The 25955-nt window shown below is 47.6% G+C and overlaps 1 protein-coding gene across 3 annotated transcripts in view; it reads left to right on the forward strand.

Moving 5' to 3' along the window:
• Positions 1–25955, forward strand: part of LOC144151933 (uncharacterized) — a 71104-nt gene continuing 45149 nt past the window's right edge. The window contains exons 1-4 of one of the 3 annotated variants that reach the window (XM_077683104.1): positions 1–260; positions 13427–18993; positions 22640–22778; positions 25381–25579. In XM_077683104.1, the coding sequence (XP_077539230.1) occupies positions 60–260; positions 13427–18993; positions 22640–22778; positions 25381–25579 (6106 nt within the window). In that variant the 5' untranslated portion in view covers positions 1–59. The remainder of the gene's footprint in view (positions 261–13426; positions 18994–22639; positions 22779–25380; positions 25580–25955) is intronic. The other 2 variants (XM_077683107.1, XM_077683108.1) reach the window with 2 other exon arrangements.

Here is a 25955-nt window from a genome sequence, read left to right on the forward strand (position 1 = left end):
ACTCTCCAAACTTCCGGAGATGCTATCGCCATCGCCAGGACGTGCCGCTACAAAAAAACATGGAGGACATTTCGTTGCCTCACGACACCCGAGTAGAAGATATTTTAGCCGATTATTTCACCAAGAAGATCGAAGGTAAGGACGCAGAGACCAAGGAAAAGCACTCCGACTCGCAGCACTCGTCCAAATCCAAGAAGTCCAAGAAGCGCAAGCACAAGAAGAAGAAAAAACACAAGTCCCGCAAAGCTCATTCAGAGAACGTGAGTGTTTTTCTCTGCCACCTCTGAATGGCGTCGTTAATTGAACCCGCTGGATGTGCCGCGTTGCAGAAAATGTATTGGGTAACGCCAGCGCTTGCCAGTGTCCTATTTCATTCCAGCGTTCGGCCCGATCGCCCGAATGGCGATTGCTGCTAGGCGAGGCTTGGTTCTTTTGTTTTTCCGGCTACGTTTTGGTGCGGCGGTCTCAGCCGCTTGCTTTGGTGAAAGCGCACGCGTTGCCATGATACGCGATTTGTGGTTGGTGATGTATGTTAGTTTAAGGTGGTCGCTCGCGGTCACTAATCGAGGTACGCTGGACATGATGCTTCGTTTCGTGTTGCCATCGTACTTGTTTCGGCGCGTCGGAGAAAGACGCCGAAACGCCGCGATCGCTGCGCATAGCACGAATAGCCGACAATTGCTTACACTTGTAACACTTGCGTCGTACGAATTTCAATTGTACTGGTTCGGCTTATGATGCTCTTTTATGAGCACTTGGGGTAACGTTAGAACAGACGCGCCGTTCGGCGCATTTATGTTGCTGCGCGTTTATTTAGGTCGGTTTCCTCTGTGATGTACATTGTTTGCCGAGTGAGATTTGGTTGGGAAATAAAAAAACAACAAAAAAAAACCTGGCGTCGGCCAGTGTTGGCGCGTTTGAAAGTATTGAAAGACGATTTGTGCCTCGGTGATGGAGCCGAAGTATCGGAATTAGCTTCGTAGATATGGGTAGAGAGGTATGGTAAACCAATTTCGGTTCCTTCCATAACTTATTGTTGTCTTTGTACAGCTGGGAATAATCTTCAATTAGTTTGAAGGTATCCTTGGGTGCTGTCGTTCTCTGATAGCCAATTTGGTTTGTGGTTGTCAGTACAAAAGCAGAAACCGGGAAAAAATGAGACATTATTTGAACAAAAGGAGAAACGAAAGATGACATTATGCGCCAGAGATGTATTAGATGAGTCACTTCCACTGCGTTGCTTACTCTGGCCTTTCAGTTTATCAGTGCGGAAAAAAATTCTAGAAAGATTAAAGGCTTGCTTTAAGAGGCAGTCAGATATTTTATTTAGGCATCTAAGAGTGAGCACATGTTTAGATTGTGTGAAAATTTCCTTCTTCGATTTAAAAACTTGTTTAAGGGGGGTCACACAAATAGAACCTTAATTGCGGCCAGTACCTTTGGCGAGCATTCAAAAGTGAATCAATTCCTGTAGGGCTTCCTTTCCAAACTGGCAATAGGGCTTTTCTTCAGTCGTCAGCGTAGCACGCATTTGATTTGCTTTTCACATTTTGTAGCCTTTCTTTATTACTGAAATGAACAACCATGCATATCACATAAGGATGGGTATGGCTGTGTCAGGTGTTTCTGACAGATTTTGCAACTTTTAATTGCGCGTCTTAATATTCAAACAGATAGCAAAATACTAGATCAATTGGAACAAATGATTTTGCTCATTTAGCTTAACGAAAAAACAAATTTGTAACTGCACATGACTACTGAGGAAATGCGCTTCTTTCAACAAATTCGCTTGCGTCCCATTAGAAATGCACTGCATTGCTTTCAGGGGAATTCCTTTCGCATCATATATCGGCCTATAGGGTTTTTAAAAGGCCAATGCAGGAAGAAACAAATAATTGGGCCCAAGAAAATGGCGGAGAAAGTTGGCCTTTGCCACTGAGAAAACCGATTGTTTTAAGTGTCTGGTGTGCATAGGTTTTATCTGTACTTTTCAAGCGCGACGTCGTGACCCTGGTTATACACAACATGTGTATTGCACCATGACTACATTTTACCTCCAGGTCTGTATTTCTTTTAGCACAGGGCTTGTTGAAAGTGTTTAACAGGTCACTACGTTATAGGCCAAAGTCCACAATCATGAGCTGCAATTTTATCCGTCGCTTTTGCCCAATTTGCTGTATGCGTTTGGTCTTTATGCTGATATCGTTATGTCTGTTTGTGTTGAGCAGAAATTGGGGAACAAATATAGGTGTTTGGTTTTTGTTTTTGCACCGGATTTTGCGTCGCAGATGTTACTTTGTTAGCTCGGGGCCATAAATGTTTCTTGTGGGTTCTTGGAAAGCACGGAGGCAAAGCATGATGATTGGCATCACGTCCACTCAGAACACAGCCAGTGCATGTTGATATTGTCGCTGTTGGTAGGGCTTGTCTGTCGAATTGAGATAATAAATGTTCATATCTCAGCGCCTATAGTGTCTGTGAGGCCTCTTCAAAAATGGCGTTGTCAAAAGTGCTAACAAAACCACGTTAAATGCACGATGCAGTGCAACCAAATAGGGACACTTTTTAAAAGTGCAAAACGGGCTGGTTTGCATTAATTCATATGACGAACACACTGTACTTGGTGGTGATGCTACCCATTTTTTAAACTAGAAAATGACAAAAACAGGTGTCTCTACCGCAAACTAATTCCTCCTCTGGTTTATGGCACAAATTGCCAAAGTATACATGTGAGCCTTGTGGATGAGCACTTGAAAACATCCAAAGAATACATCTGGCGACTTGGTGGGTAACTTCTATGATTACAACTAGAAAGCGCACTTACAACTAGAAAGGGCTCTTGCACTATTTGTGATGTCCTGCTCCAACCTTTGAAAAAATGTGAGGGGAACAGAGGACAAGGCATAGGTAAGGGTTGGGTGAACTTACCTTTGGGGTTTATTTGTTTATTTATTTTCTTTATTTAAGACATACTGCAGTCCGAAGACCAAGCAGATGGGCAGGGATTAATTACATAAAAAAAAAGCATCAATCCGCATGGTAAATTGCTACATATTTCAGAAAACAGTCAAACAAGTGTGAAAAAACAGAAACAAAAAATAAGAAACTTACAAAAAACAGAAATGATAGCAGGGCACAAAGAAAAGTAGCGGCACAGTGAATGTTTAAAATATTGCAGAAAGTACACGCTTTTCAAAATCCGACACATCACGCGCTGAAAACACATCAATAGGCAATCTATTCATTCCACTGCTCGATTGTGCGGGGAAATAAGGAGTGCTTAAAAAGATTAGTGCGTGCGAAAATTGGAGTTAGATTGTGCTCATGGGTGCTTCGAGTTGAACGAGATAAGCGGGGCTGAATATAAAGTCCTGCATTGACATTAAATTGTTGGAAATTAAGCAAAAACAGAAACCTTAGTCGTGCAAGCTGCCTCCTGTTTTCCAGGGTCATTATATTGTTGTTGGCCATGAGAAGCGATGGAGAAGCTCGGCTATGATAGCTGCTAAAAATGAACTGGACTGCCTTTTTTTGCACCATTTCCAATTTGTGAATGTCTTTTTTTAAGGAACGGGTCCCATGCTGCGCTTGCATACTCAAGTTGCGGCCTAACAATGGAATTATAAGCTAGCAATTTCACATGTGAAGGTGCGGCTTTTAGTTTGTGCCTGAGGAACCCGAGTTTTCTGGAGGCCGATGCGCAAATTTCGTTAATGTGACTGGACCAAGTTAGTCGGCTTGTTATAGTAACTCCTAGATATTCATATTCGTCTACTGGTTTCTTTAAATGGGCCCTGCCACTTTTTTCCCACATGATAAATAAGCTTGCGCAATCATGAGAATATGTGCTCAAGTCGAATGTAGCTTTTTCACAAACAGCATGTAGCATGCTTCAGAATTTGCCATCTCTCTCCTGCTTCTGTTTCGAAACCCCTTCCCCATCTTTCTTGCCACTTTTACGGATCACAGAGCAGAGATACCTGCTATTGGGCAGCTTTTTTGTGCATTTCTTGCATTGTCTGCTCTCTGTCAGCCGTAATGCTTTTCATTGCTTAGCACTGCATTCAGCATGCGGTCATGCCTGTCTGTTCTCTCTTTTTTTGTGAGGTACCATATTTTCGCACGTATGACCTGCCCCTGCATATATTCCCAGTTTCAGCCCGCCGGAAAAAAAAGAAAATCCTCGCGTACTGCCCGCACATTTTATACAGGAAAAGATGCACCAAAGCTACTGCTTAAGCAACACATCACATACTATGTAGATAGAAAAAGCATATATTTAGCAAGTAGAATACACTGACTGCAAGGCAAAATTCACAATTCACTAATAAAATTCAGTTGTTAGTGTGCGCTCATCCTTGTTTTTCCTTCTTTGGTCTTGTATGTTTTGTGCAATCGCTGCCTTGGAAGGCTTAGTCAGTGTTACCGCGTAGGAGCTTCCCGGCACAATGCGCACCGCCGTAAAGCTGCACTAAAGAAAAAACCCTGTGTATTATCCGCACCCCTATTTTGCCACTGAAATTTTTGCATTTTTGATGCGGGTTATGCGGGTGAAAATACGGTACTTTTATCATGCACCTTGTGGAAAGAACTGTGCAATGTACCAAGATATACATTTCATTTGCTGGTCACAGCTGGGCATGTTGACAAACCTCACCAAACAGTGTGTAAGCCAGCGTGCAACAGGACTGGTGTGTGCACATAGAGGTACAAACACATAAACTGCTACTAGCCTTTACCCACCTTCGAACTGCCTTTGTCTTCCCTTTGCTTGCCTGAAACACGTTCAAGGAACTGGAAGTTGTTTCCTCCATGGATGGATGTATCGGTGCAGCTCCAGTAAGCTCCAGTGACGACGAATGCGGTTAAGGCGAACTCCATGGTAAAGATGAACGTCACTTTTGCTCTATTGTAACATCCACAGTGCAAAAAACCTCCACTTAGGATGAATTGCTGGTGATATGAACAAATTTTCGCAGTTCCTTCGAGCTCTCCTTGACAGGGGTCTACTGTATATCAGCACAGGACTGACACCAAGTGCTCAGCATAGCATACGCCGTGGCGTTTGTTTGAGTTGAAAAGTTCTGCCGACTTCACTGATCATATGCCATGCCGTAAGTAGGCCGCAAACATGTGACCCGAGTAACAATAGGACTTTTTTGTGGGCACACAACGTGTGTGACTGTCGTGCTTTAAATCGTAGCGTAAACCAGTAGTAGGCTGGTCATTGGTCTGAGCCAGCAAGTTGGTACCTTCCACAGCCTTAAAAGGACACTGAAGTTATTTGTAAGCATCGTCTTATTACCTCACCAGATTAACCTCTGGTACATGTAAACCATGTGACCAGCTTCTCTTCCTTTGTTTGGCCTATTGGCGCACTTCTTTTTTTACGACAAACGTGCATTGGAAAGTGCCTCTTCTCTCGTACTATCCTGCCTGCGTACGGGCTGATTTAGCTTTAATTTGGCTTTAGAGCTAAATTAGGCTGATTGCTGGTACATTTAACCTGTACAACCTGCGCGTGAATAAACAAAAAGGCAGTATTAACCATGAAATTGGGAGAATAAGAATTTCGAAGAGTGAGATGGCATACGAAAACGTTACAAACCAATCTAACATCATTGCAGTCACCTTTAACCGCTGCAGAAATTTAGTAAGGTGCCCTTCCCCTAGATTTGAGGTAGGCTGCGCGAAGGTTTAGTGATGTGTATTCTGGGTACTGAGGTCAGGTGGTCGATGCCACATCTGTTCCAAGAGTCTAGCATCGTTCAAAGGGCTGGACACAGTAATAGGCTGGGTAATTGCTTCACCAGAGGAGGAAGAGATTTAGCAAATTCTAGGGTCAGCTTGCCATGGCCTTTGCTTTGAAGGGCGGGGGGAGGACACCCCCTTTTATGTGGCCTGCAGTAGTGTGTGGGTGTTCTGTTTTCCTGAGTCAATTGTTCCCACTTATTCGAATGCAAGTCCTGGCTATGTTCTACTTGGCTGGAGTCGGTTTTCTTTTTGTTAATAACCATGTTTCGATTTCATCTGCTGGCAGCCGTGAACTTCAAACGTTTGCATGCCAGGGATGGCCCGTTTGCTTGTCGACATTGGTGCTTTTATTTCAATCCACTAAAATAGGTCAGCTAGTGTAATTCATTGGAAGAACAGAGGTAACTCGTGCCCTGGCTTTCTATTTTCTTACCTAGGCCCTGATTTCACTAAAATAATTTTTTGTCGCAATATCCACTCGGCTTGTATATGTTCGTACATATTGAAATGCGGCTCATTGGATAGTCTTTTGAATGAAGCAAAAGTAGGAATTTCGGTGTAAAATTTTTGGAATAGCTTGTCAGCTTCACACCGGTCAGAAGAGGCAAGGAAAGGAGAAATTTGTAACTTTACCAAGGCGTGAAGCGTCACAATTTGAAATTGTAACTCACTCCCATAGCTGTCACTTTCATAGTTGCATTGTGCTGGGCACAATGAGGTCGTTCGTTTTCACTCTAGTGTTTTATAACACGACTGAGCAATCGGTAGCTATTGTCACAGTTTGGGAACCAGGGAGGAAGAAATTGTGTTTTTGAAAATTTTGTTCAGGTTTTATTCAGGTTTTATTTTCGCGAACAAGAAAAATGTTGGGCAGATTTAGTATTCTTAAAGATGCGAGTGGCTTTGACAGGGGTGCGGTGCGTCAAATAGAACCAGAATCTGCGTTTTTAGGGAGGCTATCTTCACCACATTACGAGCGATGCTTGCGACAGTTCGCAACGATGAATGGCGTCATTTTGGAATTAGGTGCAGGCTGGCGCAAATGTGACAGGTAATATTTCGGTGATGTCTGTAGGGGTGTTCTGGTAAGTAGCTGCAGGCTTGCATAGTTGAAAACCCATTCCAACCAAGTCTTCATAGTTTTATCAGCCAAGTGAACTGTAATTTTGTAATGGTTCACTGTATCTACAGGTGCCGTATCTGGGCTTGGTTAGGGATTGCTTCTGTGCGTTGTTGTCAGCACATTTTCCCTTTGCAGAGGGATTTTGCTATAGGCTGTAGTCTGTTTTATGGGAAATGTTTTTGTTTTAATGTCAGATTCTTGGAATGAAATCGGGTGTATCTTTCGCTGCAATTTTAGGCATCTAAAGAAGCAATTTTTGGGGCTGAAAATGTTGGTTCAGCATAAATGCAGCTCGCTGCAATGTAGATGCTTGGGTGCCCTCCGCTACGGTATCATTCTTTAAGATGTTTCTATAAATAACGCTTGCAAAAAAAAATGGCAAAATCAAATTTCTGGGAGAACTTCGAATAAGCAAAAAAATGAAGAAGAGAGCTGTGTTTAGAAAAAAACCCAAAATATATATATACATGGACAGTTACAGAAAAAAAAATCTGCACGTAGCAGTTTTTAAGATGCAAAAAAAAAAAACAAAGCTTGCGCTTTTGCAGTGGAGCTATGTGGCAAAGGAAATCCTCGATTTTAGGCGGTGCAATTTTTGGTGGTCCTTGAAGCAGTCTGATGTTCTTCCTTGATTGGTGGCAGGAAATCCTCCCCACTGGGCAGTAGTACGGTATTGTTAGGGATCTTGACCCATGGTCTCCTCCAATGGAACTACTCAGCTGGGGAGGCAAACAGCTGTACGTTTGTTTACAATAACAGACACGTCGGCCTCGGCACATATCGGGCAGCTCTCGGTATGTGCTGGAGACTCCAAGCTTTGTCTGTTATTGTAAATAAACACACACTTTCTCTTTCGTGACCACCGGAAAATTGACCGATTTTTAGGGGTCTAAGAAAACATTTTTTTTCTGCTAAAAAAATTGGTTAGCCACTAATTACAGGAACGCAAAATGCAGATTATTTAACGGCCTTTACAATAATGCGTTTTTAAATGTTTTTTTATATCATAGTTGTAAAAAAAAATATCAAAATCAAAATTTTTGTCAAGTCGAAAAATTAAAAAAAAGGAGTTGTGGCTATCAAACCACCGGAAGTAGAAAAAAATTAGAATATACATTTTGTAGGGAAACATTTCAAAAACACGCCCTAGAAAAACTGTTGACTTGCGCGGAACAGTTTGTCAGATATATAAAAAAAAATGATAGCACGCACGGTGCTCGTGTCATGCGGTCAAGCCCAACCTCCAATTCAAGGTGTGCAATTTCGGGTGGTTCCCTAAAATAAATCTGGCGGTTTGACATTATCAGAGGCATCAATTTGCCCCAACATAACAAAAAGGCATCTTGTCAATGACTGACTTTGCATTTACAGCGAGCACAATATTTGGGACAAGCACGTGATGCGGAAAAAACATGCATGAAGTTGAAAACGAAACGCCGTGGTTGATGCTTGCTGATGTTCACGGTCAGCTTTATTATCATTTTCTTACTCGCAATTGTAGCCTTGCTTGCAAAAATGAGGTACGATGTGCTGGAATCGTGCCCTGCGAACTTTGGCCAAGTAGCAGTTGGGCGATAAAGAAGATCAGCACAACGAGCCTCTTTCCATTGCAGCGCCACCTAACATTTTTCAAATGAAACAGTGCAAAAACTTATCGGAGACTCCATCCGAATAGACAGTTCAACTAAGTAGCAACACTAGACATCTGGAGATACCCTCGCATGGAAACGTTACTGTAAGGCGAACCTCTGGCAGTGTAAGGCCGGTTTGAAGCGCTGTCTTTGGTGGAACAGATATCTGGCGACTGGGTGTGATCCTTTGACTTGCATCTGAAGTTCTTATCGCAGAAATCGGATTAGCGTGGGGGGAAATCAGGAGCGGCGTGCTTTGTTCGAGGATCAGTCGCAGACGCTCAAGGCACCATGGCAGGTAGCCTTGAAGTTGGGTAACTGTGTAGTAGCGCTAAATATGAATTTCGCGATGCAGAAACGAAACCGAAACTGTTGTAACTGTTCGCAAATGGTCCTGGGGTAAGTAGAACTACCACACAACTTAGAACAACATGCACAAAGGCAATAAAACTGCCTAAAATCATAAAGTAGCTTTGCAAACAGGCGCTGCTTGAAATTTTCAGCCGATTTCTGGAATTATTACTGTCAGAGTGCGAACCTGACGATTGAAAATCGTTTGGTGGTTCACCATTCACGCCCTGATAGCAAAAAGCAAACGCTGGTGCAGAGTAATTACGAGTAGCATGCATTCTTCGTTGGTAGCAGTGACGTGCGATGACCACGCCCCTTTTCCACACCCAGGTGGTTCAAACACGTTTCGAAAATCACGTTTTTGTTGCAAAAATGAAAACAAAGCTGATTTTGAAAGGCCATTTTCTGATCTTGCTCCAAACAGCTTTATTTGTTCTAGCAACACCTGGAACGCTGTGAAAAGGCGCTCCCAAAGTATCGATCAAATTGAATGATTTTGAATAGGCACGGTAGCGAAAGAGTTAATACCTCAGTCGAATCGTTCTATTGGAGAGGATACCGTAGTCGGGCCATTGGCGCTACCACTGCTTTTGAAAATCCCTGGTGATAAGCTAAGGCCATCTGCTGTTTGACTGAACAGCGGAGTAGCGCACAGTGAAACGGAAAACTTGTGGTGCCATTCGTGGTCACCTCACCAACTACTGTGGTCTCATCACACTGGCCCACAGTGTGGTTTTATGCCACCTCAGCTTTCCAAATTTTGTCTTGCATCTATGTCATGTATGGTATCTAGCCTGAGTTTGTTCATACTTCGATTGTCCAGATTAAACAGGATAGCATTTCGCTAAATTTTGAGCCTTGTCAGTGTTTTTGTGCTGACATCTGCAAACTGAAAGGGAAACAGCACCTTCCAAAGCACTTTTCGTGCTTAAAAATGTGCGAAATCGGCAAAAAAGGTAAAATGTGGAACATGGTAGAATAATTCGAGGCTTTAATATGGTAAGGTAACTTAACTTGATGAATGATTACAACCTTTTCCTGTGGGGGCTGACGGGCATGATTGATCCCCCTTTTTCACAATGTCAACCTTGCGGACCGGAGCTAGTACCCCTTTTGAAGAGTTCATTTTCTGGAAATTTCCCGTGTAAAACAAATCCTGAGCAAAACTGGTACCAAGTTTTTAGTCGAGCTACTCGCGAAGTGGCATAACTTATCTACAGACGGGAGCTTTTGTAATTGTTGATTGTTATGGCATTGACCCATCAAACTCATTCCTAACTTGTGACATTTTTCAAAAAATGTTTGCAGTTTTTTTATGGCCGAAATATGGCGCCTATATTTAAAGAAAACAAGGTTAGGTGGAAAGCTGGGTCTTTTTATTCCTTTATCGGCAACATTGATCCATCATCTCCTTTTTATCCATTGTTGATGCCAGAAACAACATTGTCATTGGAATCCACCTTCGCCCATGCTCTTTTCTGCATAGAAATATGGGCATGCATACTTGCTGTTTGTCGTGCGTGGCTTTTGTTACGGTTGCCAAAAATTGTGCTGAGAAAAGAAGGGCATCAGGCAAGTGCCATAGGTCATGTTGTGGGATCTGGTAGTGACTGCTGTGCGCATTGTGGTTTCACACAAAATAGCCGTAAAGATTTTGAGAGGAAAATGGAAAATTCGTTGCCATTGCTAGCTTCTCATAAATAGTGCCTGTGCTGTTGTGTCCAGTCTGCAGTGTATTTGTACTGCTGGTGTTTGTTCGTTATGCGATCAAAAGGGTGCTTTCCTTCTTATGGCGAACTTTTTGTCCTAAAGGAAAACAGTACAAACGACGGGACAAAAGAAAGTAATTCACACGTGTAACAGTCCTGTCGGTGGTGCTGTTTTCTTGTGAAGTGCAATTTTCTGTCTGTCTGTTGCCAGATTTCCTGTAAGTACGGCAATATTCGACAGCTCTGTAGCTATAAATGGACAATTTTTTAAAGGCTAAACCTTCCCTTAAAAGTTTGTCACGGATTCATCACTGTGTGGTGATCTGGTGTTCTTAGGACTCCTATTGCTAGTCAGTGTTGGGCGGTACTATGAGTGGGGTCATTATGTAAACGCCCATCTTCGATTATGAAAATGCCTGGTTGGGTCATTTTAAGCTTCTGTGTGCAGCTGGCATTCATTGCAGGAAGGGAGTATGTGGGGTCAGATAATGTGCCCTTTGTGCAGAATTATTTCCTGTGTTACGAGGGCTGACTGATCACAGGCTGATTTTACGATATCTCATGCGAATAGTGTTGTGAATTTGAGGCATAAACTTGATGTCCCGTTTCAACATTTACACTGTCTGCAACATGCCCGTGGCTTTGAGGATGGGCTTTTCTTTAGTCCTGTACAAGTGTGTAATGCACCATGGGAAAATCTAAGTCTGGGTGCCATCTGCAGCCTACGCTGGGCATGTGTGAGCCGGAGGAAGCTTGTGTGGTGGTCTAGAATGAAACTGTAGGGGGCAAAAGAGTGCAGGCAGAGCTATTTGTGCAGTCTTAGATTGTATCAGAAGTGTGCGCTTTGATGAACCCGCAAGGCTAGACTCAAGAACACAGGTGTTCATAAATACAGGGATTCACCTTGCTCTACTTGCTAATAACTCTCCTGGTGACAGCTTCCCCCTCCCTGTTTTCTGGGCTTTTTACACTTGAAACTAGTAAAGATATTCTGTTCTCTTATAGAAATAATGTGCATGCCATCGGGTGCCTGTGTAGTGGTCCTAAAATGCCTCAAACGCCAACTCTGCCTGGCATTGTAGCTTGGCTTTGGCATGTTCGTGTTTAAACCTAGTTCTTCTGGTGAGCGAACGTACTTCACTGCAAGCACCCTGTGTACACCGGTTTGCTGCCACACCCGTACGTGACTGGCCTGTGTGCTTTCTTTGCAGTCACGTGATGTTTAGGGTTACACGCGACACCGAGATCGCTTAGCCATGTACCTAAAACTAGATGCCGTGTGGTAAAAATTTTCTTTGGTGGACGCACTAGCTTGTAAGACGTGAACGCAGCATATGCAGGCTAGGTGTCTGCTTTTGCCCTGACAGCACAGCAAAAGTAAAGACGTCATCAGAAAGAGTTTAAATAGGTAGAAGCATATTGCAGTCGAACCCGCTGTTAACGAACACATTGGGAACACTTCGTTACATCCGTTTTTCGCTATATCTGAACATAAAATCTATGTACACAAATGGTAACGGGAAACGAAGATTTGTCTGTTATAGCCGGCCTTTCTTTGAAACCAGGTTCGCTATAAGTGCTCTATAGTGTATAACTACTTTATTAGGTTAAAATCGTGTAGACCGTGTTGTGAGCTTTCTCCAATTTACACCACGAAAGAAATATGTTCATCGGTGCTCCTTCCTGTAAACCATCTTTCTCGCTGACTTGGTGACATAAGCTGCAAAAACACAAGTTCACGCAGTGGAACTGAGTGTTCGGCCTGTATAAACTATATGTGAAGAATCAAGCAGTCAAAACTACATCATTGCAAAAGACGTGGCGGCAAAGTGGCATTCTGTTCTCTTCTTCCGCGCCTGACTAAGGAACCTAAGTGGTTACTTTTCATGAAAAGTATTTAAGTTGTTTGTATTGCAAGAGTGGAGCTGTTTGTGTTTGTTACCTTCTTGCTTGGGTAGCAAAAAACGAAAGAGGCCTTGCATGCCAGAACTGCAAAAGAACAGTGTATGCCTTTGCTTTTCCCACCATTATGCTCATGGTAGCGGGCTAAGCCTAAAACTTGTTTTTTTTTCTTTTCCTTTTTTCTCATTGCAGCTTGAGAGGTGATTGTCGTGCATGAGTAGCTATCACCGTTTGCCCAGTTGGATGGAGGGTTAAATAGCAATGTCATGTGAAAAAAAAATGCAGTGCAAAAGGCGAAGTGTCATGGTGGAAATGCTGAAAGGGGAAATATCAACTGTTTCTAGCTCCTGTCTCTCAGGAGTAGTGTCTCTATGAGATCCTGTAGAGGCTCTCAACCTTAGGGGCAGTGAGTCTTATGTTGTAACGGTACACTGGTCCCATGTGGTGGCTTCGTTTTGGACTTGATGGGCGACTGTGAGCTTTTCTTTTCCCAGCACAAGTGTTGTGACGGCTGTTTAAAATTGCTGATCACTGTGAGTTTTGACATTAGAAGCGTTAGTGTTGTGCCAAAGTTTGTAGCTCTGGGGCTTTATTTTCAATGGTTTTACCCCCTCACTTGGCTGTCTGTTGAGAGTCAGGAAGGACCTCTCCCTCTTGGCTTTGATATGTTTGCCAACTCCTCAGGAGATCTCAACAGCATGCTTCACGTGCCCCATCTAAATAGTGCAGTGCATCTTCTTCAGTAGGTTGTTTCATAATCAATGTTGCCAGCATGAGGGGGCAAGATTCGTCTCAAATTGTTGTACAGGTGGAAGCCTAACCAAGAGCAGGCTGTTTTGCGGGTGAGTGCGTTATCAGTGGCTCTTGTCGAGTGTTGCACTGCACCATTTCTAAAGTTTTTGGCGGCGGGCTAGTTGTGACCAGCTGTCTGATGCTTTTGGTGCTGCTACCCACAGGAGGAGGAGGAGGATGGGGCTGGCTCCACCGCAGACGAATGCTGGGTGGAGGTGACGGCAGGCGGCGATGCCAAAGGGAGCACTGCCAAGAAGAAGAGAAAGAAGGCGGGCAGTGCGGAACGAGAACCGGCGGAGAAACCAAAAGACGAACGCGACCCTGACGGCAGCAGTGCCCCCCCTGCAACTTCAGAGGCTGCCGCGGAGCAAGCCATGCCTAGCAAGGCCCAAGATGAGAAGGCCGATAAGGACCACAGTGAGAGCGGTCAGAAGGAGCCAAAGGGTGAGAGTAGTACTGAGCAGCAGGTGGAAACTTCTGATCGCTCCCCAAGAAAGGCTAGCCGGTCTCCAAGGAAGTCAAGCCAGTCTTCGAGGAAGTCGAGTCGGTCTCCGAGGAAGTTGAGCCGGTCTCCGAGGAAGTCGAGCCAATCTTCGAGGAAGTCGAGTCGGTCTCCAAGGAAGTCGAGCCGGTCGCCAAGAAAGTCGAGTCGGTCCGCTTCACCGGCAAGGAATAACCGGTCCTCCAGCAGCTCGGACTCCGAGGACGACAAGAAAACTGCATCTGTAGCCGGCCCTGCCAGCCAGTCAGTTCGCACGCAGCCGCCCAAGAAGCCAGCGAAGAAGGCTCGCAGCTACAGGACAAAGCGCTGCCGTTCGTCGGGGTCATCTGAGGATGAAGATGCCAAGAGCAACAGCGTGAGCAGAAGTCCGTCGCGAGGAAACAGCCTCGACCGCTCCCGGGCTCGCAGTGGCAGCAGAAGCCGCCGCAACAGTGACGTAAGGCGGAACCGAAGCAAGAGTAGAGACCAGAGGCGGGGGCGCTCGCGAGAGCGATCTCGAGAGCGACGGTCCAGTCGTAGCCGGAGCCGCCGTCGAGGCCAAGATCCCAGTTACCAGCGGCGTAGCAGCCCGGGGCGATCGCGAGTCGGTCGCAGTCGCAGCCCAAGACGTCCCGAGTACCGGCGCAGTCGTAGCCCTGTGCGGACCAGAGGAGCCCGTAGCCGCAGCCTAAGGCGTTCGAGGAGCCCGGCCAGGAGGTCGCCGAGGAGGTCACCAAGGCAGAGCCAAATCCGGAGGAGGTCAGAAAGCAGACGCCGAACCCAGCGGAGTCGGAGCCACAGCCCGAGACGCACTAGACGAAGCCGGAGCCTGGATAGGAGGGGCGCAAGAAAAAGTGTTAGCCCCAGTCCGAGACGAGCCAGACGAAGTCGCAGCCTGGATAAGAGAGCGGCAAGGAAAAGCATCAGCCCCAGGCGTTCAAGAAAGAGTCGCAGTCACAGCCGCAAGCGGTCGACCAGCAGACAGCGGCAAACTTCGCGACGGTCAAGAAGTCACAGTGATGCTGGAGGAAGCCGCAGCCGCAAGCGGTCAACGAGCATAAATCGGCAATCTTCACGACGTTCGAGAAGTGGCAGCGATGTTGGAGACAGAAAATCGTCTAGTAAGAGCAAGAACAGGGACAGAGACAGTTCGAGCCGGGAGAAAACTCCCAGGGAAAGAAGCGTGTCATCTGATAGCAGCGACGAGCGCACAGCAAATGGCAAAAAAGACAGTGTGGCCAAAGCCTCGGAGGAGAAAACTGGTAAGGCTGGTGAAAGTGGGAAAAAAGGCTCTGACGACAGTGACAAAAACCAAGTGGTCCTGTACGGTCCATTTGAGGAGGAGGAGGCCAATTTCACTGAAGAGGAGCCAAGTCCTGAAAGGAGCAAATCATCCGCTAAACCGGCACAGCATGAGGCGGACACTGAAAAAAGCAAATCGTCTTCTAAAGTGACACAGCCTGAAGCATGCTCTGCACCTCTTGAGGGGACTTCGAAATCCCAGCCAGGAAACACAGCTGACGAGGGGCTTGATGTAGTGCCCCTTCCATCAGAACCTCCGGCGTCGCCCACGGATTCTCAGTTGGAAGACATGGATATCTCCGATTCACCATCGTCTGTCGGCGTGCTTGAAGTGGAAGACAGTGATCCCACACCCTCTGAAGTGTGTGCGTCCTTGGCCACTACTACTTCTCGTGACAAAGACGAGCCGCAGCGGGCACCTCCAGAGGAGCCAGTGGTAAAGACGCAGCCGGCAAGAGCTGCGATTCCGTGGAACTACAATGAAGTACAGCCACCCCCACCTCCACCTTGGGTAAAGCCCGAAATTTCGAAGCCCGTGGGCCAGGTTAGGCCATTTGTACGTGAGGTCTGTACGGAGGTGCCAGCCGTGGTGCAAAAGGGTATCGTACAAGCGAAGCAGGATGGACTTGGTGTCATCGGCACCTTGGCAACACTGCCACCGGTGGCTGAGTCTGCAATTGGAATGCCTGGCAAGCCTCCCGCATGTGGAACCGAAGCCCTGCATGCGTTGGCCAGCACCATAAAGGCCTCCGAGCAGCCATTGCAGGCGAGTTTAGCAGGATTGCCAGCTGTAAGCCAGCACGGTAACCCTATGTACTCGGCAACCGTGATGCCCGTCCATGTTCCCATGCCGTTCGTGAGCATTCCAGGCCATGCCCAGGCTTTTCACAGCGCGGCGCCAGCACCGCAGGAAAAGCCGGTGGCACAGCTGCCACAAGAGAGCTCGTCAGGTGTTCGCTCAAGCCTTGCTACGGCACCAGCTTCTGGAAACTCTACCGCCGCTGTGGGCAATGCTTCTAAGGTTCAGGGCACGGAGGGGAAGAAGGAGGAATCGACACCTGCCTCTCCCCCGAAAGAAGCCGCCAGTCAGCAGACGCAAGATGCCAAGGTCAGCCCCGATGCAAGTGCGTCAAACGAAGCGAAGAGTCCTAGTGGTTCACCGAGCTCGTCCCGAAGCTCTTCGCCTTCCGAGAAAGGCCGCAGCCGCAGTAGCAGCGTCGACAAGGCTAGGTCCCACAAGTCCAGGAGCCCCAGCCCGAGCGGGCAGGATAAGAAGCGGTTGAGGAGTGGCAGCGAGTCTCCTAGCCCGAGCAAGAGCACCAAGCGGCCGTGTGGTGACGCCACCGACACGAAGCGGGGAGCCGGGGCGAGTGGCGGCAGGCGCAGCAGCCCCAGTTTGGATCGCAGCAGGCGGGACAGCCGGGACAGGAAAAAGAGTCGCAGTCCGGACAGAAAACGGGAGCCGAGCCGTGACCGGAAACGAAGCGGGAGCCGGGGTCGAAAGAGAAGCAAGAGCAGAGACAGGAAGAGGAGCAAGAGCCGTGACAGGAGGAGGAGCCCAGAACGAAGGAGAAGCAAGAGCAGGGAGAAAAGGAGGAGCAAGAGCCGTGACCGGAGGAGAAGCAGGAGTCTCGATCGGAGGAGGAGCAGGAGCCCGGACAGGAGGCTGAGCAGCAGGAACGCGAGGCGAAGCCGGAGTTGGGACCGACGGAGGAGCCGGGACAGGCTGTTGAACACGAGTCGCGACCGGAGGAGAAGCAGCAGCCGAGATCGTCGTCAGAGTGGGAGTCGCCTCGCACCGATGCCGTCTCGGAGGAGGAGTGCCAGCAGGTCCCGCAGAAGTCGCAGCCGAGACAGGGCCAGGGGGCAAAGCCGCAGCCGGGATGGTGGCCGTTCTAGGCGTAGCCAAAGCAAAGACAAGAGCTCGAGCAGGAGGCGATCGAGCAGAGAGCGGTCGTCGCCCAGAGGAGGCCTGATCCTAAAGCGGTACAAGAACGTGCTCAGCAGCGACTCGGACAGCAGCCCAGAAAGGAAGAGCAAGAAGACTTCATCTTCACCTGTGAAGAAAAAGGCTGGCAAGGGAAGTGACGTTGAAAGCTCGGACTCGGAAGAGAGCAGGCGTGCAGGCGCCCATAGTGAGTCTTCAAAAGACAGCGAGGCTCCCGAATCTAACAAAGATGATAAGGCAGGTAGTAGCGCAAAAGAGGCTGGCAAAGGGCCCGCCAGCTCAGAGAAGGAGGCAGACATGAAGAAAGCTAAGTCTCCCTCTCGCGGGCGCGAATCTCCGGCTAAAGCCACCACCACCAGTGACACGGCGGCGACGGCTGCGAAACTAGAGCAGCCAGGTAATGTTGAGATGGCTACTGAGCCAGCCTCGGATGCGAAAAGCGACGCTGGCAAGGCCTCACTTGCAGAACAAAGCGCACGTGACAAAGAGCCTAGTGTCCCTGTTGTGAGCAGCAGCAGCAGCACGAAAGAGGAGGAGCACTCCCCATCCCGAGCGCAGGCTGCTGTAAGTAGCAGCAGCGGGGAATCTGTTGGGAGCACAGCCTCTGCAAAAGATACAGCCCGTCGTGATGCGAAGCCTCCTGAACGCAAAGAGTCCTGTGCAACCAGCAGTGACAAAAACTCTCTTGTCAGTAAGCCTGACGGCTCCCAGCCCAACTTGAGTGACGAAAAGGTTTCAAGTGCTGGAGAAAAGACCAGTGGTGGCCCTGTCGATCAAAAACACAGCGGAATCGAGAGTGAGCCATCCAGCTCAACCGGCGACCTATTAGAGCGGAGAGGAACCACTGGAAACGACAAAGCGGCCACGAGCAGCCCGCACCGTGAAGAAAAGTCAGATGAGGACTCATTAGATAAGCTTGAGGCTTCATGTGTGGATTCTGGAAGAGACAACAGTGAGAGGCAGCCTTGCAGCACCGCAGCGAAGGAGCTGACTGAGCCATCTTCTAGCGGCGATGCGGCCGATACTGTGGACAAGCGCCAGAGCCGAAGCAGAAGCCGATCCAATGCGTCATCTATCGAGAAGGCCCGGACGAGGAAGGACTCTTCTTCGAGCAGCAGTAGTCCAAGCCGCGAGAGGAAACGTGCCTCGAAGGAGAAAAGCAGAAGTGCATCTCCGGAAAGCCGCAGCACAAAGAAAGCAGAAACCAAAAGTCAAGAGAAGAAAAGCCAGGGTAACGACAGAAAGAGAAGTCAGAGCAGGGAAAAGAAGAGAAGCAAGAGCCGAGAGAAGAAAAGGAGCCGAAGCCGGGAGAAGAAAGGGCGGAGCCGTAGTCGCGAGAAGAAAAGAAGCGCGAGTCGCGAAAAGAAACGGAGCAAGAGCCGCGAGAAGCGGAGGAGCCGCAGCAGGGATAAGAGAAGTCGGAGCAAGGAGAAGAAAAGAAGCCGAAGCGAGGAAAAAAGACGAAGTCGCAGCCGCGAAAAGAGGAGGAGCCGGAGCCGCGAGAAGCGAAGGAGCCGAAGCAGGGACAAGAAAAGAAGCCGGAGCCGAGAAAGAAGGAAGAGCCGAAGCCGCGACCGAAAGAGAAGCAAGAGTCGGGAGAAGCGCAGGAGTCGCAGCCGGGACACAAAAAGGAGCCCTGCTAGAGACAAGAGGAGAAGTCGTAGCCGGGAGCGGAGGCGAAGCCTGAGCCGAGACAGGCGGAGGAGCCGTGATAGGAGAAGCAGCAGCCGGAGCCGCGACAGGCGGAGGAGCCGCAGCCGGGAGAGGAGGCGGAGTCGCAGCCGTGGTTTGGTGGGCTGGGGCCGTCCTATAGACCTACTGCGCAGGCGTAGTGCCGAGCGGTCGCGGAGAAGGACCAGGAGCCCGCCACCGCTGCCACGCAAGAGGAGCTTGAGCAAGAGGAGGTCGCCACGCAAGAAGAGCCGTAGCCGAAGCCGAAGTCGGCGCCGCTCCAGGACCCACAGCCCGGAACGAAAGAGGAAAAGCCGCAGCCGGGAAAGGTATGTGGCAGAGCATTTGTGTTATTGTCAGTGAAGTGTCTCTCAAGTGCAGAGATATAAACACCTTTTCTTCCACCCCTGTTCCTTTCTGGCATGTGTACAAGTGCAGGTTTTCTATGTGTATTCAAATTCCATAACATTTTGCGTGAACCTACATTAAAGGAACTTGCGAAAAAGTTTACAAGAAACGTTGCGGAATCGATGCATGCTGTTTTCGAGGAATAGGATGTCATTCTGAGGCACAAGCACTGGCAGAAAACTCAATGGCAGTATTTAAAGATGGTTATTCAGCTGAAAAGTTTACATCATTTTCATTTTACTGTGATGTAGTGTGCTTTTTCAAATGGCATGTAAGCATTGTAAATAGAAATATGTTGTATGATATATTTTGAGCAGGTTTCTTCTGAAGGGTTCAAGTGACTTACGTCATAAACAGTTCCTAAAAAGCCAGTAGCAGTTGCATTTAGCGTATCAGTTGAGACGGCTGGCAATGTTGGTGGTCCATATTAAACAACTTCCCTACAGCTCATAACTGGGCAGCCACTGTAGCTTTGGTAGCATTTGTATCCAAGCATTTTGCTAGAGCACAGTACGTTTTAGGATGTATCAGATGTCAAAAGTACAGTGCTATTGCTTTGCCTATCACGTTGTCATCTATCAATCACTAGGCAAATTGGGACAATTTTTTCTCTCAATTTTCGACATGTGTCTTATTGGATTTCCTGCCTTCCCAGCCATTGTCACAGTGTTGTCATTTGTCAGCGTGTCATTAGGTGCACACCATGATTAGTTTATTGTTTTTTCTTTTTTTTGCTATTGTTTAAGATTCACTAGACGTGTTTAGTGTTAGGCAGAGTTGGTGTTGGAAACACATGCTTGTGATTCCCGGAATTAAAACAAAAGGAAGATTTAGAAAGTGTATCAAATCACTTTGTAAATGCATAGAGAAAGAAAAAATTTTTTTGTTTTATTGAGAAGGCGGTCTATCTCCTGCACACTACTCTATGAAATCAGCCTCCTGTGAGGTTGAGAGGGCACTACCATGAATGCACGACACACTTAACATGTGGCAAAAACTTCCCCTTTAGTTCATTGTAATAATTTAGCAGTGGTTGCGGTTGTAAAAACTGGACAATCTTGAGAGGTTACGTAGTAGATTACCACAGGATTTCTATAGCATTTGTGTCGCGTGCCTTGCAAGGGTTACCACAGGATTTATATAGCATTCGTGTTGCATACGTTTGCAAGGATTACCACACGTTTTCTATAGCATTCATGCCGCATACCTTCGCAACGGTTACCACACGATTTCTATAGCATTCATGTCGCATACCTTTGCAAGGGTTACCACGGGATTTCTATAGCATTCGTGTCGCATACCTTTGCAAGGGTTACCACACGTTTTCAATAGCATTCGTGTCGCATACTTTTTCAAGGATAGTTCAATTAGATGTGGCTGATCCAAGGCAAGGTTATGCATACTTTTTACAATATGTATATGTTTAGAAACACTTTTGGCAACAAAGAACGAGCGTGTTCTGCCTCGTCAGAATAGCAGCCATGCTAATGGTATTGTGAACTTCAGTCAAGCAAGTTACATAATGAAGAAAACGGAAGCGAAGTTGGCGATTCAATAACTTCTTTCCCACTCTAAAGTTGCAACGCTACAAGTAAAATTGTGAAATTTGCTGATGCCTACCAATCATCTGAATATTGAGATAGTTTCCTGGCCTTGCAGCTGGAATGCATAGTGTTTGAAATAAAGAAAGGTTACTATTTTGTGGGGATAAGACGGTTACCTAACAACTGTACTAGCGCTACTGCGCTACAAGTGACTTTATAAGCGGGGGGGGGGGGGGGGGGGGGGGGGAGGGGCTGTGCCATCTTTTGAACAGCTGTTCCAACACCACAATTGCTTTTGAAATAAACGATTGCTAATGGATTGTGCCCCCATTTTTTCTCAGAGGGCACTGAGGGTTCAGGTAAACGGAAGTTCCATTCTAGCTGTCGACACCGCTGCCGAGCATAAACCGGCAACCACAACAGCCTTCCAACCGTGCAAAGCTCAAATAAAGTACTTTCTCTCCCTCTCTCGTTCCCTCTCCCCCATTAGTGAGAGTATGCACAAAATTCATGACTAAGCAGTGAGTACACAAAATGGGATTAGTACACTCTAAAACATTCTGCAATGTTTTACAAACTTTGATCAGCAATATTACACTTGCGGTTTCTTCATGGCGGCATTGAGGTGGCCTTGTGAGCGGGTAATTTGAAACCTACCTCTTTAAGTACTAATTTCTTAGCGATGGCAGCTACATCTCTCGTCAAACAAAGCTGTAATAAGGTATGAGTATCTCAGTCTTTCAAGTGAAGCAGACGTGTATGTTGTTTCCGTTGTCCCTTGAAAAAGGGACCTGTTCACTTTGCGTCAAGGTCATTCATGGGTTGTACTAAGTCAAGGTTTTTTTTTAACACACCCATAGTGAATGGAGTAGTGATTAATGCGTTGCGTTGCTGTTTGTTCACGGTGTATGCACTTGCACCTGGTTGGCCACAAAGCATAACTGCAGCGTCGTTCGTGCTGAGATGGTAATACTACATTAAGCACCTGACAAGTGAATTCTCGTGGGAACTGGGTTCTCGGTTTCTGGCGTTTTTGGTGAGCTGGTTTCCTGATGCACATTGCATGGAGCTGAGCAGATTGCTTCGGGTCTGCTGCGATGTGTTCTTTCCCATTTTTATGCATCTAGATCTCTCACCTGGGCTCATCGCATAGAAAGAAATCAAGGAGTCATGCAAGTTAGTGTGTGTACAGAGTGCAGTGGCAATGTGTACAGGCAAAGTCTGCTTTTGTTTTAAGTACAAAGTGCTTTAGGGGCTCGCCTTGTCATCGTAGCTCGCTCGCTGCATTCAAGTAGAGCCACACGGCATTTCGTTGTAGCGGCTGTTGTTGTGGAGTAACCCAGAAGCTTTGAAAGCCAGGCGGTTTATATAGTCATAAGTGTTCGAAACTCATGAACCGCTGGCACTTGTCCTACATCTCCCCGTGGTTCAGCGCAAAGAAAACTGCAAGTACATTTGAGGCAAAATGTATGTAATTAACTGGCAGCACCCGCGTTCGTTTAGTTCGGAACGCTCGTTGGGTTGGTTTTTACGGTAGCAAGCGAAAAAAAGTTGCAGTGCAACGCTGGCGCGTGCAGGAGGAAAAGCAAGCACAAAAAGAATGGAACTCCTGCTGGCGCAGTTTCAGGCAGGGGGCGCGCAAGCACTGCAAAGGCGGGAAATTTGAATTGCATTGGGTGGTAGCAGTGAGTGGATGACGGCACTACAGCCCATTCTGGTGAATCACTGCACTGCACTTGCGACAGCTTTCACATTGGGTGGACGGGCTTTACTTGCACTCTACTGTGGAATGGCATTGGGTGGTAGCAGTGAGCGGATGACGGCACTACAGCCCATTCTGGTGAATCACTGCACTGCACTTGCGACAGCTTTCACATTGGGTGGACGGGCTTTACTTGCACCCTACTGTGGACTCCTTCCACTAATTTTTACGGGAGCCCCGTTTTCGGATTCTCCAATTGTTCAGGCATCCTCATGCTTGTGCTCATGCCGTTTCTCTCTCTACCCCTCACGACGGCAACAGGGAACCGTCGGTGGTGAAGGTGGACAAGGCCCAGCTGCTGGAGGCGGCCCGCAAGAACATGCAGGCCATGCTGCAGCGGGGGGTCGTCGCCAAGGGACTGCCCGTGGCCGCTGCCGCCGCTGTCAACGCTACTGTCAAGGTGAGCACAAGTTCCCAGTTGGGAACCTGCAACCTGCTGACTGAGTACTATTAGAGCCCCTGGGCTTCATCACAAGGACTTCTTTACTAGGCAGCAACATTTATTGGTAGCATGGCAGTAACACTGATAGAGCACTGTGCGCCTATTCACCACAAACTTACTTTTGTACAGCTTCTGAGGTGGTACAAAATCGTAATCGGGCCGCTGCAAAGCTGCACGAAAACTGCTTATTTTGAGCTCCAAAGCTACTCCAAGCTGCCTTTTTTTTCCCCCTGCTGGTAAAGTTGATCCAAATAATAAACTGGATGGGCCACAACTCACTTTTGCAACAGTGGCGGTTGAGCTTACAGGCTTGTACGTTTGGTTTGGCCAGAATGAAAAGTGTTTACAAATATTAGTAGCATTGCTGGTATTTCAAACGCTGGGTTTGTCGAGGTTAAATAACGGTGTCACGGTGTACATTTATGCAGCACGGTGACTGCACGTAGCTTTTGCTAATGAATTGAGCAATTTTAGATTTACGAAACCAAATATTGAAACATGGGCATATTGCTACATGGAGTGCTGCGTGCATACAGTTGAACCCTGATAATACGACTTTCAAGGAACTTCGCGAAACCATTGTATGACCGCGGTCAAATAATTGTCGGCCTAGTAGATGGTCCCGCACGACAGGTGGGCTACGAGCTTACTTTAGCTCGAATCCCAAATTTCCTTAAAAAAAAAAAAAAACCTATTGTATGCTCTTATTCCCTTCACGATTTGTGCTAGTCCTCCAGCTATGTGCCGCGCACCACACCACCGGTCCTGCACGTCGCGCACACGCGATGGAATGGCCGACACGGCCAAGCAAATTGAGAGGGAAAAAGGCGAGAGTGTGAAACTGTCAAGGCCAAGCCAAACAAAGGATATTACGAGACGGCGATGGAAAAAAAATGGTGGAAAAGAAAGGAACGGAGCGGCAATGCAGTTTTGAAAGACTGATAAGCAGAGAGCAAAGAGAGGCGGAGAGATCGCTGTGAAAGGAAGAAACTTGAATCGAATGGGCATGGAAAGTACGTCCTTGGTCACCGTTGTGAGGTTGCGTCATAATGCATTGTTTCCATGGGGAGTTTACCGGGACCGCGGTGATCTGTTGTAAGAAGTGGGTCGTCGTAAGACCAGCCTACGTGTCATCGGGGTTCCACTGTATTTCATTCTGGCCTAACCATGTTCTGTTTCCCAAAGGAGTCTGCGAATGTGGAATTTCCGTTGAGTGTACTCCCCTAGCCATTTCTTCTGCCTGGAGAAAAAGAAAAAAAAAAGGATAGGAAACGGCGCTTTTGTAGTCTCAGGACAGGTAGGTACACATCATCGTGTAGTGGCACCTTTCTGGTTGGGGTCATCGCAGGTTTCCACCTTGTCAAGCACTATTCTGCACCTTTGTGGGAGTTTATGCTGAGACCAGCTTGCAGAGCTCTTGTGAGTATTGCGTAGGCTGTGTGCCGACTGCTGATGTACGGGACACTGACGCAACCTTGGTGGCCGCATGACAGACGAAGCGGAAAAAAAGGAAGACCCCGATCATGTTTAGTGGTGTTTCTGTCCAGTGATATGATGCACTAACTGCCATCTTTGTGAAACTAAGCTGGGTTTTTGTGGCAACGATTACTTTAATTGTATAGAAGCCTGTGTAAGTGGATTCTAGAATGGTGGCTGGAAACTGTACATGAAAACCTTCACTTGATAGTCGACTAGGTTTACTTAAGTGGTCCTTAGGGAGGCTGTGCAACTCAATAGACAATGCATTTATTCGAAGGCCTCTAGAAGGCCTTCGAAACAGCCATGTAGGATAGGTATTAGGTGCGGCCGATTTAGGACCTGTTTGGGAACGCGTTATGCAGTTGACACTGTTGCACTCAAAGCACCGAAAAACTCTCTCAACAGCTGTGAGATTTGTGTACTATTCTTGACAACTAGCAAGGCGACGTGTGTGCACTGTGCGCCGTGGTTCTGTGTTTTCATGCAGTGGCGCTCCTGTCTGCTTGCTGGCGAGAGTCTAGTTGACCACAGCTCCGGGAGTCACAGTGTCAAAACGGTGGGCACAGCTTGAAGGTCGTCCACATTTTGCAGTGCTGTGGGACCCGCAAAACTGACTAACAATTAGTATTCAGCCTGAACAGTTGTGTGTATGGTTTGTCTCTTTCTTTTCCCTTGTGACTTTTGGACGAAGCCGAATACTACGCAATACTTGCAAGTTGACACAGAAGTAGGATTTGTGATGAAGACCTAGTAAAGGTAGTTAGTGATGGAGAGCGTAGAGCAGGGTCAAGGTAGTAGAACCAACAGGCCCAGTTCGTGGTGCGGGCGAGAGGCATCCTTGTACACCGTGCAATGAGACAGGCTTCCCTTTAACGTTGGAGGTCCCAACGAGGTTAATTCCACCTGTGTCCGGTCGACACGGTACTTTACTGGAGGAGCAGCAGCTGTTTATTGCCACAGTGGGCAGATTGGCCTTCACTGCCTGCAATGTTCGTGGTGATGGAGGAGTGGTCCTGTGACGTGCCGAGGGCTCATTGTCTGAACCAACCGCCCTTGTGTGTTTGTGTGTGCCTATGTGCAGGTGGTGGCGGCTGCAGTGGCGGCGGCTGCGGCTGACCCCCGGTCGACACTGGCGGCCAAGCTGGATGTGACCACGACGCCGCCCCGGGAAGCCCCCGTGCTGCCCCTGGCCATGTCGGGAGACGGCACGGGCCCCTCCGTGACCCTCGGGGTCACCGAGGAACCGCCGAAGGTCAAGAGGTCTCTGGCTGCCCTCACCGGTGAGTGGCCACTGGCAGTTGGGAGCAGGGCTGCTCAATATGCAGCAGTTGCAAAACTCCGCTTCAGGATCTGGGTGGCTCGAGCACCCTTGCTTAATTGAAGCTGAAGGGTGAGAGTGTTAGAGCGGCGTCTAGAGGACGAAATCTAGGTGACAAAAATTTAGAGGCTTCTAGAGGACTGGGCTTTGTTGAACGTGTACTTAATTAATGGAATGAAGCTCGCCTTAAAACTTATGGCAACAGCTGTAAGCACTTTAGCACTGCTTGAACTTTCCGCCGGCAGATGGCAGGCTAGTCAGCTTGCCCCATCTTTCTCCTGGCGCAGGGGGGCCAACCGGGGATCAATTTTTAATGCATGGGGCCTTTGGGGAGTTTC

Source organism: Haemaphysalis longicornis, unplaced genomic scaffold (assembly GCF_048455015.1).
Source record: "Haemaphysalis longicornis isolate Haplotype H1 unplaced genomic scaffold, Haemaphysalis longicornis Haplotype H1 scaffold_9, whole genome shotgun sequence".
In the NCBI taxonomy this organism is placed as follows: domain Eukaryota; kingdom Metazoa; phylum Arthropoda; class Arachnida; order Ixodida; family Ixodidae; genus Haemaphysalis; species Haemaphysalis longicornis.